This window comes from Dermacentor variabilis, chromosome 5, assembly GCF_050947875.1.
Source record: "Dermacentor variabilis isolate Ectoservices chromosome 5, ASM5094787v1, whole genome shotgun sequence".
Lineage (NCBI taxonomy): Eukaryota > Metazoa > Arthropoda > Arachnida > Ixodida > Ixodidae > Dermacentor > Dermacentor variabilis.
The window spans coordinates 74,251,684-74,265,176 of NC_134572.1; the positions used below are offsets into that span (position 1 = coordinate 74,251,684).

The 13,493-nt window shown below is 43.9% G+C and overlaps 1 protein-coding gene across 1 annotated transcript in view; it reads right to left on the reverse strand.

The window, feature by feature from the left end:
- Nucleotides 1-13,493, reverse strand: part of Gpdh1 (Glycerol-3-phosphate dehydrogenase 1) — a 46,180-nt gene that overhangs the window by 21,062 nt on the left and 11,625 nt on the right. The window contains exons 6-7 of the mRNA XM_075692841.1: nucleotides 11,547-11,777; nucleotides 1,801-1,907 (exon numbers count right to left, since the gene is read on the reverse strand). Of these exons, the coding sequence (XP_075548956.1) occupies nucleotides 1,801-1,907; nucleotides 11,547-11,777 (338 nt within the window). The remainder of the gene's footprint in view (nucleotides 1-1,800; nucleotides 1,908-11,546; nucleotides 11,778-13,493) is intronic.

Consider the following 13,493-nt stretch of genomic DNA (forward strand, 5'->3'; position numbering starts at 1 on the left):
GTGGAACCTCGGTTATACGTCCCCTGGGTTTTACAACGGATTAGCGTAGTCCTGGCGAAGTCCCCATAGAAGCAATGCATTAAAAACCCCGGTTATCCGACGCAATTTTATGCCTGACCCGCATTATACGACGACCCTCGCGAAGTGCGGGATGGAACGGCAGGCAAAAGAAAAGTGCCGCGGGCCTCTTTCCTCGCTCTCCTTCCAAATCAAAGAGCATTTGTTTAAGCCTGCAAGTGATGCCACCACCTTGCTTGAGCTCTCATCCCACCCTCATAGTTGAACTGCTAAGATGGTCTTGAACAAGATAACTGTTTAGCCTTAAAGGGCCCCTGAAACAGTTCGGACAAATGTTGTAGACATGCAGGGTGCCGCTACCGTTAATCATTTGCACTACAATTTGTGTGAAGTGTCCCATATTAAGAGAGCTATGGACGACTACAAGTTACCCTCCTATAGCCATGCATTTTCTCATCAACTCGTTCGTCGAGTGATTGGAGATAAGCTCCGCCTTCATTGGCTCTGCATCACGATGTGACATTGTGTCGTCTACTTCCGGATGTCTTGGAGCCAGCGCACAAAGCCTCTCCAACCTCTCTGCCAGCTGCTTGGCAGTCAAGCCCAAGTGAGAGCTATCGAAGCAGCGAAGCAGTGCAAGCATTCTGTCGCAGCATGTCCAGGTATCTGGCAACCACAGATGTGATGGGCATTTTGACGGATGGTTGGAGGCATAAACTCAAGCCGATGAAGGAGCTTTAGCGTAGACGTACGTGAGCGGCCTGATTGGTCTGCATGGTTCAGCTGCCTAGCGGTGCTGAGCTTATTAAGTGTAAAATATTTTAAACATTTACAAAAACAATGTGCTAACGATTACACTCCTGCAAAAAATTTGCACCAGCAGCAAAGAATACACTTCGTTACTGCTACTGTGTTTTGTTGAGCTCTGTATTACCAGGTGGCTGCACTGGTGCAGACCATTCACGTTTGCGTTTCTGCTCATCCCATGAAACGGCATGGTGAAACAGCCAGGCTCAGTCCTCTTGCGATTGAGTTTACCCGAATACCGGACTCGCGTAATGTGACGGCCGCAAACGCGCAAATCCTGGTGCCGATCGGATAGTGACAATCCGATGCGCTGCAGCCACTCTGCTTGTCTGCTGCCTTGCAGAGGGGCACAATGTCGCAGCTTGAGATATTCCCAGTCGCTATGTTTGTGGCCCACAACGTAACAAGGGTGAAGAACGGTGCTTGCGAAAAGATCGAGATCAAAACTGACCGCGGAGCTCTCGTCAACATGGAGCACATTGCAACAAAAGCCAACAGCACTTGCTTTGTGACGAAGTGCTTAAGTGTAGTGAGAAATTGTCCTTGTGCATTCTCTTTCTGTTACTTTATTTTTATAGAAACAAATTAACTAACATTTCAACTATTACAAACAACATTTGTTCACCGTAAAGTTGGAAAGATTATCGATGATGCGCCCCAAGTAGCCAATCGGATAGCTCGCCCTACTAACGTCATTAGGGCAATTTACGTCGAATGGATAGGGGCGGCTGAAAATTCAGCAGAACGGTGTGCTGCGATCGGCAGCAATGTACATTTTTAAGACCTTATAATAAATTACACGCTTTACGCGAAGCACTTAGATGTGTCAATTAATGATCGAAGGACCTGCTCTAACGACTCAGTGCATTTGCACAGTATCATCAGAATCATTTCAGGGTCCCTTTAACTGCACGCATCGTAGATAAAAGGAAGAACGGAATGCAAAAGTGCCGCTCTTCTTTATGTATTCCTTACCTGTCCAGCATGTCCTTACTTTGAAGCAGGACATAAACTTCCTCTGCTGTTTCTGGCCCCTGGAGCTTCTGACCATTAAGAAGCTGGGCTTCCAGCTCCTCGATGGTCTGAAAAACAAGAATGGAACAGGCATGTTTGTTACAGCATTCAAATCAGTCCAACAACAGAGTGGACTCTTTAAGGTCAAGAAAGTGAATGTAATTCTGCATTTACAACGCAGACTACTGTAGTGATGTTGAAACATTTCTTGTTCCCAAGGATCGGTGATACAGTCGAATCTTGACAATTCAAACTCAAAGGGACCCGAAAATTTGGTTCAATTAAAAGAAGTTCAAATTAAAAGGAGGACTTGTTCTTGAATTACTCGTGCACCATAGCATAATGCAAGAACAGCGTGAGTCGTAAAATATTGCAACGCACAAGCACACAGCGAGTGAGGACCACGAAACTGCCCACGCTGGCCAACATTCGCTTCCAGATAATGGCAGAAAACGAAGCATCAGGGAGCAGGCTAAGCTGGCGCTGGCGCGGAGGTGAGCACGTGCTGAGACCATTGAAAGTGAGGGAGTTACGAGGGGAGAGGCTGGGCGAGGAGAGGCGGGAGGGAAGCAGATTTGCTTTCCCACCAGCTTGCGGGATGGCGTTTTGAGGGATGGCACCTTGAGGGATGGCAACTTGAGGGATGGCGCCTTGAGGGATGGCATCTCTGCCACCTAAGACTGGCACCAAAGCGGTGGAGTTGCTTCCCGCTGTGTCCCTCTGCGTGCTCACGCGCTTTTTCATTCATCCGCTGACAGATCGGCAATGCATTTACGTTCTTCGTCCTGCGTTCTTAATGCGTCATGTCTTATGAAGATGACGAAGTCGTTGCCACTGATCATAATCGTAGCGGCATACAAAAGACAAGGAGAATAAGGTACTGGGTGTCGCCTTCATATCCTTGTATTCAGGATCCGTCTTATACAGAATCGAATGGGGCGCACAGTCTCCGACAATCTTTCTATCAGATTGTTTTGGTTTAGAGTCGTCACTTGAAAGGCGAAAGCATCGATTGCGATAACAAATTAGTGGACAGCTATACAAACAAAGCAAGGATAGTAGTTTTATCGGCCGTATAAACTTCTAAACATAGGCATACTAACTAAATTAACAAGCGTAGTGTCACGTGCACACAAGCAAACATGAACACATCTCACTCGATGACCGCAGAAACTTGCTGTCAGAGCATTGGCATGAGGAAACTTGCCAGCAGCGAGCGAAGTGACATTTATGCTGTCTATCGCTTCAACGCAAAAAGAGCGCCAAGAACACACAGCATGCACAAAGCTACAGGCTACCAACGCACCTAGACTCTGCCCCCAATGCAGATCGCTTTCAAGATACAGCCGTGCGATCAACCACAGTTGCAGCTGTTGTAGATTGCCCCTCTCTCTCCCCTTCCCCCAGTGCCTCACAACATCGGGTGTTTCGTGCGCGACAGAAGGTGGTGCTCCCCACATGATCTCTTTTACGTGGGCGAGAATGAGTCCCGATCGTCGGCTCCCCTCACATGCTTTCACTTGCACAAACAGCGTAGGGTGCGCAATGACAGTGTTATTGCCCTCGGAAATTATATGGAACCCCGTGCACGGCATTGAGGGGTCTCTCCCAAGTTTTCCCTCTATGGCAGGGACAACGCAATGCTAGTTGGAGGCAGTGCCGCATGATTTGGCGCACCGCTGAGAGCATTGTCAGAGTGCAGCATGTTCGAATTACCAGGCGTTTTCACTCATTGGAATACACAACTTTGACAGGACCACAGGGTCAATTCGAATAAACCGGAAGTTTAAATTAAGCGTGATTTGAATCAGTTGAATCAGCGTGATTCAACTGAAGAAGAATGTAGCTTAACATCTGCAATGCCAGCACTGTACACACAGCACAGTATGCTGCATGTGTTGATACTTTAGCAAAAGCTTCACTACAAAGTAAAGCAAAGATGACAATGAGAACAAGGAAAAACCCCAAAGCTTCTGCAGTCCCTCAAGTGAGCCTAAAGTGATACCGCTCAACCTTAGCAAGCACCAGGACATGCCTATGCTGCTGAGGGTCGTATTACAGTGCGCTGTCGAAGATGAAGCCAAGGACAGCACTGAAAACAATGCAGATTGTTTCATACAGCGTGCCTACCACCTTGTTTAGTTTCTTTGGTTTAGTGGCTAGTTGCCTGCTCCTAAGCGCACATACTACGGGGCTGCTGTGGCTAAAAGGAAATTCCAGGTCTGCCACCATGGCCATGAGCGTTGCTGGTAAACACTCTCAGGGCTAATCTTGTACACGAATACCCAAGAAAGTGGCCATACAGATGGCACTGCGGTAGCTTAATTGGTAAGGCACCGCATATGTAATGCGGCGGATGTGCGTTCAGTCCCCTCTTGTGGCAAGTAATCTTTTCGCACACTTTCATTTCCCTTAACCCAATCATTTCTACACTTAAACTGGACACTACAATTACCCTTCCCTTTGCTTTCCATGGCTTCACATTCTGACACTTGGTATGATTGTGAGTAACAGAAAATCAAGCCCTTCAGATCTCCTTATTCTTCTTGCTCATACCACCTCGAAAGTGTTGCAAATAACCTGCAAGTATTTCGTGCATCTCTCTTATCTTTGCAACACTACTAACCGGGCCGCTCCACAACTTATAACTGATTTGTTGCCTCCATCAGAAGGCTGCCAAGGAAGTAGTTACCCAGCTTTCATGTGTAGTGCACTCATTCATTCTTTGTCATCTACATTCAACTTTTTGAAGTTCATGGGCCTTTGGTGACATGAAACTCCAAACAAGCAAAAGCCAACCGCCACTTTCCAACAACTCGAGAACATACCGTACTTACTCGAAAATAGGTCAAGCACGCATATGGGTCGACCCCTATATATTGTGCTCTCCGAGAAATAATAAAAACATATTCAAATATAGGTTGACCCATTATAATCGGCGCACTAGAATCGAGTATGGCCTTAAATCTGCATTACCATATTGCCATCGGCATTTCGAAATGGCTGCCTCGTATGTGCTTCAAGCCTAGCTGACGTAGCTTCCTCCATGTGCTGTAGTATGTGTGCTTAGGGCATTAGTCCACCATCTGTCTTCTTTTCTGCGTTTGCTTTATCAGCATGAAGTGCCGAGTTTATTACGATGCCGCATTTAAAAAGAAAGTGACCATGTGTGCAGAGACGGACGGAAATCGGGCTGCATTACAGGCGTTCGGAGTACGCGAAACTTGCATGCGGGACTGGCGCAAACAGAAGGAGATGGTTTTCGTCAGCAAAGCAGCACAGTGGACCGAAGCAGGACGTATTTGCGATGATCCACTTCGGCGATACAACCTCCTCGGCCCTATCATGAAAGCGATCTGCAACAGGGACAGAGTCTGCCATGCTCTGTTTTTGACGCTTACAGTTCACGTTAAAGTAAGAGCAGCGTTTTGACAGCGAGTTTCTGCGGTCATCAAGTGAGATGTGTTCATGTTTGTGTGTGTGTGACACCATGCTTGTTAATTTAGTTAGTATTGTGCTGTACGGTGTGCAGAACTGTGTGGGTGCGCATTATAATCGGTGTGCGTTAGAATTGAGTAAATAAGGCGATTTGCGATCTGCGCGACTACGGCTTCGACATATGGTATCGACATGCATGGCTGGGCGTTTTGGTTTGCGGCATTGGCCCTTGGCTCCCGCGCAGGCTCTGTTCCACATTGGAACTCCATTAGCTCAGTACTTTTGCTAGCTTTGATCCCGAATACAGGTCGACCTGCATTCGAAAAAATACAGTACACATATTCTTTCCATCAATTCCACCTATCACTTTTGGTCCTCACTGCCTTCCTCCAAGTTCATGTTCATCTTTCCTTGGTATTCTACTATATGGTAATTTGAAATATCACATCATATTGCTCACATAAAAAAGAAAATAGCCTATGGTTTACGCATCTTAATTAAAACACGCCCTTACTTCACACATACCACATTACTCTCACTTTACCACTCTTTTGTCCATTCTCACATTACTTATGGCATAATGTGTTGGGGAAACACCTATAATACTCATATTGTGTCTCTGCAGACAGTTCAGAACCGAGCCATAAGAATAATTACTTGCAGTCCACGCTTTTGTAATGCCACTTCCCTACTGCACGAGAGTAACATCCTTACCATTTCTGGAGTCACTAAATACAACCTAGGTATGTTTTTCTGCAGATTTGTGAATAATGAGCTACCATCGATCGCATTTTCACCATTTAGCCTTATGATTCATAGTACCACCAGATTTGCGTTGAATAACAATTTTATTTTACCAAGAAACCGCACTAACTATGGTAAAAAGACGAATTCACTTCCACATCAATGTGGAACACTCCTCCTTTCGTAATGAAAAATGCAAGACCTTTATCACAATTTAAAAGAGAACTAAAATTTATTATTGACAGATTAACAACAAGGATTACTGCATTTGGTCTTTGTTCGCTTTTTTCTTTTTTCATCTTTTGCTGTTGTAAATAACTGTTAGTATTTTGTTCCCGCACAATTTTTCCTGCTACCACGAGGCCTGCATTTATAATCAATTCTGTATTTTGTTCTGCAACCATTCTTTTCTTGTAGCTTGTATACTTCCTTATATGCTGTTGCTGCTTTGAGATATAAACTATAATAACTGTTCTTGTACAGGAGGTCCCGATACAGTCTTTGACTATGGTACCTCTTTCTGCATGCTAAATACTTGTAATGTGACCCAACTTCTAATAATAAATTACGATTCGGATAGCTAATTACGGGCAACATTTCTGAAAAAAGAAAAAGGTCTAGCTGTATTCGAATAAGTACAGTACATATATTCTTTCCTAGTCACCCACATTTAACTTTTCAAAGTTAATGGAGTAAGCTTTGCAAACTGGTCACACCCATCCAAAGCAGCTGCTAAAAGAATTGACAAAGACAGATATTTATTGAAAATGAGTGTTCAGCAGGCATTTATTTATTTATTTATTTATTTATTTATTTATTTCAACGCACTGCAGCTCCAAAGGGCTATCGCAGGAGTCGGGAGTATAAGACACAAAGATGATGAATAAAGAAAGAAAACGAGACACAATGGAAGATCAGTGGCTCACAATATATATAAAAGAAATTCGGTAGACAATAAAGATAAGACAGGACTGGGAAAACCATTTCAGTACTCTACAGGACAAAAAGAAAAAAAGAAAACCCCTCTGGTTAAACACCTCAGTGCAGCGGTGAAGAGACTAATTCAGCTCATGATGGTGTCTAGTGGATGCATGTCTAGCGGGTATGATGCAGTTGCCGGGTAGAGGAAATAGGAGATTTAATCGGAGCACAAAAAAAAAAAACGTTAAAAATTTGACATGGTAATGGGAAGTGAGTGGCAAGCTGAGAATTATGAAGAGGGGAACTAGGTGAAAGATACCTGTTGTAACGACAACAAATGAAGTGTACAGATATCTTCTGGACAGAGTTAATTTTGTCAATACAGTTGAACCCGACTATATTGAACCCGTTTACATCGAATTATTCTGTATATCAAACAATTTCTGACCACTGTATATAGTTACCATGAGTATATATAGCAAAAATTACGCTTACGTCGAACAAAAATAGCAGCGACTCCCGATATATAGAACAATAGTGACGCACAAGTGCCCCCAGAAGTTTGCTTTCCCTCATGCTCGCAGGGAAACCTGGCGGTGCGGCTCGATCCAACCGCTCTCCCTACCGTGACCGCGCTGCATTGGGCGAGCCATTGACACCCCCCTGCAAATGAATGATCCTGGACCACCCGCAGCGCTTGCTCAGACGCCCAATCAGAGAGTCTTGGGCTATCGTCATGCAAGATGGTGCAAGTGCGAGTTGTCTCGCTGCTTTTCTGGTTCATTGCGTTTGCGCCTTGTGGGTCTGCTCCCGCAGAGTTGCCATGATGAAGCGGCAGAATTTGCTTTTCGCCGTGTAGCTTGGACTGATAAATCAGGTCCAACACGGTGAGTAGTCTGATGACCCTGCTGCGTGCAAGATTCCGAGGAGCACTCTCAGCACGATCTTGAAGAATAAGGGGGAGGTTGGGGCTAAACGGACAAACTCGCGACCCGGTGCCCATGGCGCTCGACGCGTACGCACGGCTGTGTACAAGTGGTTCGTCCGAAATTGCTTCAGACGTGCCAGCTTCCATGTGCCCTGTGATGACTGTAAATTTTGATGAGCGCGATGAAGCCGTTGCCGGTGTTCCCAAAGTTTGGAGCAAGTTGTTGGAATTTTTGGAAGCCGTTGACGAGTCAATGGTCGAAGAGTTTGTGAGTGCAGATGATGGTGTCGCGACCACGGGAGATCCCGAAAACGAAGACTACATTGCCGACATCATACCAAGCACAAGTGAAAGTGGGCACAATTAGGAAAGCAACGATGGTACTTTGCCCACATTCTCCGAGGTGATTGGTGCACTCGCACTAGTCCGGTGCTTTTGCACAAATGTGGAAGGTTGCGGCCTCAGCTGCGCCGACTCCTTAGACAATGTGGAGAAGTGCGTGCGTCGCAAGCAGCGAAATTGCCCAAGCAGAAGTAAATACAGGACTATTTCGTGCAAAACTAAGTTAGTTTCATCAATAAAGTGATCTTATAAATGGTATGTGCTTTTATGACGTCCAAGTCTTTAGCAGGCTTATATTGAATTATGCCCTATATTGAACTGATAGGCTTTTTTTGCAAGTTCGATATAGCTGGGTTAGACTATCAGATTTCTTTTGTACGAGTTCCATATAATTGAGCTGTACTTGAGCCCTGCACGAACTAGGGTTTTACAAGTGAGGAGCCTTGTGTTAAAAGGGGCTGAACACGGGAGACATTGCAGATAACCCAGCTTTTTTAACACATGGTTGCACATTTGTTCAATGTGATGAGCCCAAGATAAATTCTACGAGAATAGAAGACCAAGATGTTTATATTGTGACGCAGTCTTTAGCGGAGAACCATTAAATGAGTGCCTAGTTATTAAATGGCATGCAAACTGTCTTACGGAAGTTAATTTGTGTCTGCGAAGTCTTAAACCATGAGCGGAATGATGGAAATTGTTAAGGATGTTATGGTCATTAGAAGGTTTGATAGTATGGCACGGAACACAATCACTGATGTACAAGCAGATTTTAATAGGAACGTAATGTGGTAAATCATTTATGTGCATTAAAAAGAGAAGCAGACCTAAGATTGAGCCTTTAGGTACGCCTGATGTTGCTCACACTGGAAAAGGAGGATTGGTGAGAGTTGAATGCGTACTGAGATCGGTTGGAAAAAAAGAAGCAACCCAGTTAACTAATGCATGGCTGTTGAGGATGAAGCTTTTTGAACAGTTTGCAGTGTGTAAGAGTCAAATGCTTTTGATAAGTCTACAAATAGTGTGTTGATTTGATCATCTGTATCTAGAGCCTGGATGATATCATGAGTCAATTCACTACGTTGATCATGATTCTGAAGCCACATTGAAAGCAATGTTGAGCATCACATAAAACATTACTTGTCTCCAGAAACTGTTTGTACATCATGTGCTTTAGTCGTTTGCATGAGTGAGATGTAAGAGAGATGGGTCTATATTTCAATAAAGATTTGTTCACTGACAGTTCAACCCCCATACAAACGACCACTTGAGTCGTCGGGTACGATTGAAGAGCCACCAATATTTATATTTTAAAAAAATTGACCGAGTAAGAAAAAGCTGCAGTATTAGTGCTGTTGCTACTTGTGTTCGTTTAAGAGCTGATTTGCCATATGCTATAAAATACATACTTATGCTTTGCCCTCCCTTGTATATAGAAACAACTATGCATTCTCTATCTATTGCCATTAGTTAGCTGGTGTTTCCTACGCTTTAATGCATATTTCGCATGTTTTCATGATCTTTATTTATGCTTCTTATATCAGTGTCACGCTTTTAACAAGCTTCTTGAATTGTGAATGGTAGAGCATTTGTGACCAGACCCTTTTTTGTGCTGCCTGTATGCCACTTATTTTGCATAATTTATAAATGATCATGCTTGTGTGAAGTTCTCGCACCAACACATTTTATTTTTTTTCCTGATTGAACTATACATTTGTACATTTTTTTTAAATGTTTCGATTATGACAATAATATCAGGACCGGTGATTAGAATATTTTAACCTCTTGCAAATAGTTGCGGATTAAGAACCAAAACACCTAGTCTCGTCATTCATATGCTGAAATCACGAGCAACGTGAATGAGTGCAGGGCTTACTGTCTCCTCTAAACTACTGTTTGCTAAGACAATTGCCTAATTATGATGCAGTTTCAACTGTACAAGTACGAACGCTTCACGTTTGCCTCAATCTTATCCTAGCTGCCGTGCCAAATACATTTAGTTGCGATGTTTGTCTTATATTTATCTTACCTAAATATCGCTCAGAAATAGTATCGCTTTGACAAAAGATCTGAAGCACACGGAGCAGCGCAGTTTCCTTTTCATTGTCATTAAACGAAGTTATTATTATGGAAGCAGCCCTTGCAATAACAATTTCATGGTTTTTATCTCCTGATAAGATACCGCTCGCGGTTTAATAGAGAGTGAACAGCTGTGCTCGGCGAACAATCTGGCACTATGTGCAACAGAGTTCATGCTTACTTTTCTTTTTTTAATTCGAGGGCAAATGCCTCAGGGCATACAGGGGTATGGGATCGGGATGAATAAGGATGATTAAATGAATGAAAGAAGATTTGCGGATCTGATGAAGTCTAAGAGGGATCGATAATGTGGTCCCTGTGTCCACGCAGTGTTCACGCTTACTTATGGGTGAGCACAGATGTTTGCAGCTGTTTACAAGTGGCACCACTGGCGTTTTGTTGCGAACACTCGGTGTTTAATGTTAGGCAAATATTAAAAAGCGGAACCTATCTGAACGTTCAGAGAAACAGCGCTGAGAAAGAAATCTGGAATGAGACTGTCCGGCCACGGCAGCCGCATTTTGATGGAGACAATGTGCAAGAACGCCTGTTTATTTAGATTTAGGTGCACGTAAATGGACCCCTCGTGAGCAAAATTAACCCGGAGTCCCACGACAGCATGCCTCAATGATATTGTGGTTTCAGCACGTAAAATCCCAGAATATATTTTTTTTCTTTTTCGTAACAGACCACTGCAAGCTGCAAGTTTGGAGCGGCTATTTTTCTTCTCCGGGTGCTCATTTCATGGCGGAAGAGGCGCTCAGGCAGTTATTGATGCATGTGGAATGTTAAAACTGGTTATGTGAAAGTAAAGCGGTGGTTGCAGAAATTTAGAAAGCTAGAATACAGAGGATGCTCACACACAGCTACTGCAGTAGCGGCGTTCACATGCCCTCTCATGCACAGTTGCACCTTTAGCGGCAGGCACTGGCTCATGAAACTGAGGCAGCAGTTTCATGACCACAAAAGAACATGGAAGGACTCTGGCTTTACTCTGAAGTTCCTCGTTAAGAGCAGGAAACTGAGCAGTATGGACAGCATCACATCACATGTTTCATATGCAGTAAGCAGTCAAGTCAGCACGACAGACGTAGAGCGAAGTTGTGCTTTGTTCATAGGTGTTGAAACATGACACAAAACCATGCAAAAAAACACCCTTCGCACATTCTCAGCACCTGCCAAAATAGCAATTTAAAAAGTAATCTAAATATACATTACTGCCAAAACAGTAAATGAGCACATACTGCCCGCCCACCTTATTGGAAGTGACGAAAGCCTCGGCAACCTTGCGGTTGCGGCCACCATAGCAGGTTGTGACGAGGTCAGCAATGCCACAGCTCTCAAAGAACGTACTCAGCTTGGCGCCCGGGTAGAAGTAGTCAGCAAAGGCAATCATTTCCTTCAGCCCTAGCCGAATCACTGCCGCCTTGGTGTTGTCGCCATAGCCCAGGCCATCCACAAAGCCGGCCCCACAGGCAACAATGTTCTGTGCAACAAGAGCAATATGCAGATGATGTTAAGTGACAAAAAACACTAAATCAGTTTAGATTGATAGAGTCTTCTTTCAAAACTACCGTAATATCCAGAGAAATATCCATTTCCCAAAAGAAAACCCACGCCTATTTTTGGTATGATTTGCTATATTTATCAAAACACCGAAAAATAGTCCACTTATCGAAATCCCATTTCCTTGGAAGGATGACATCGCCACCGCTGGCACCAGTGGTGACCACAACAAAAACGAGGTCAGTTAGCTACTACAGGTGATAAGGAACAGTGCCGACTGGAAAGGCCAGTTATCTTTGATCCATCCCCCTTTGCTGCGACAGTGACCTTGGCAAGACTTCGTGAACTTCCGTGCCCAAGGCTTAGGTATCCCTGTCCAAGGAAGTTGTGACCCGATTCTTCAAGCTCCCCTGATGGGTCTGAAGACAGCGAGCTCCATGAATGAGTGGCATCGATGGATCACCCTTCCGTTTCCCTGCTGACCACGCCTGACCATGTGCGTGAGAAGGTCATCAACATTGTTTGCCATTGATGGTAACAGTTCCTTTCAAAATTGACGAATACTGAACATGGGCATATAAGCAAACCTTCCCAGCCTTTGCCTACAATGTTTTCTTTTTTTTTTTTCAACTTTTCTCCGTGAAAAGTTAAAATTTTTCTTAGTAGTTGACCGAAAGTTTGCCCACTCTCGCTTTTCACCCATTGTGTACTGGGTTTTAGGTGAGCTCTTTCAGTATATTACGGCATACTTTTGTTAATGTTGTAGAATATAAGGTTGATTATCAGAAGAATGAACATCAAAGTTAAATTTTTTCTACTGTGCACTGCAACCCCAGTGTTGGTGTGCAAGTGTGACATCACAGATCTAAAGTATTTTCTCATATTTGGGCTGTTGTGACTAAGGAAAAGTATGTTGAGACTTTGGCAAGTTCAGTCCTTGGCTCTTTTAAAATATGACGCAGTACTTTTTTACCAATGAAATACTCACTAGGCCTGAGCAGACGCTGTCGAAATATGCGACATCAAGGAGAACTGGTGCAGGCAACATAAAGGCAACGTTGTCACCCGCCGTATTTTGCATCTTTTAATAAATAAATTTTGGGATTTAACATGCCAACACCATAACATGAATATGAGGCATACTGTAGTGGAGAACTCCAGATTATTTTTGACCAGCTGGGGTTTGTTAATATGCGCTTACAACATTGAAGTACATTAGCGTTCTTGCATTTTGCTCCCATCAAAATGCACTGGCCTCAGCTGGGAATCAAACCTGTGACCCCGTGCTTAGCAGCATAATGCCATAGCCACTGCCACAGGTAAAACAAGAGAACTGTGTCAGGAGTGGGATACAAACCCCCACCCAGCAGAATGGACTGATGCAGCTGATTTGCTAACGTAGCTCAAATAATTTTTCTCTTTAGTGTCACTTCGAGCTGAAATTCGTTGTGCGAAGAGTCAAGCGTATTTTGATGCTGCTAAATAATGGTATAACCTCACTACGTATGTTTTCCCAGCTATTTCGCTAAAGCCTGACCCCAAGACACTAGCAGCATGTTCAGCATTGTTTGCATAATACGATTTCAGCTTATTCCTGTAGTTCAAGAAAGAAGTTTATTAGAGAGGTTGTACTGTAACATGGAAGCTCAGCCACAGGCACAAGCAGGTGTTGCTGAAATGGCGCAAAGACTCCAAA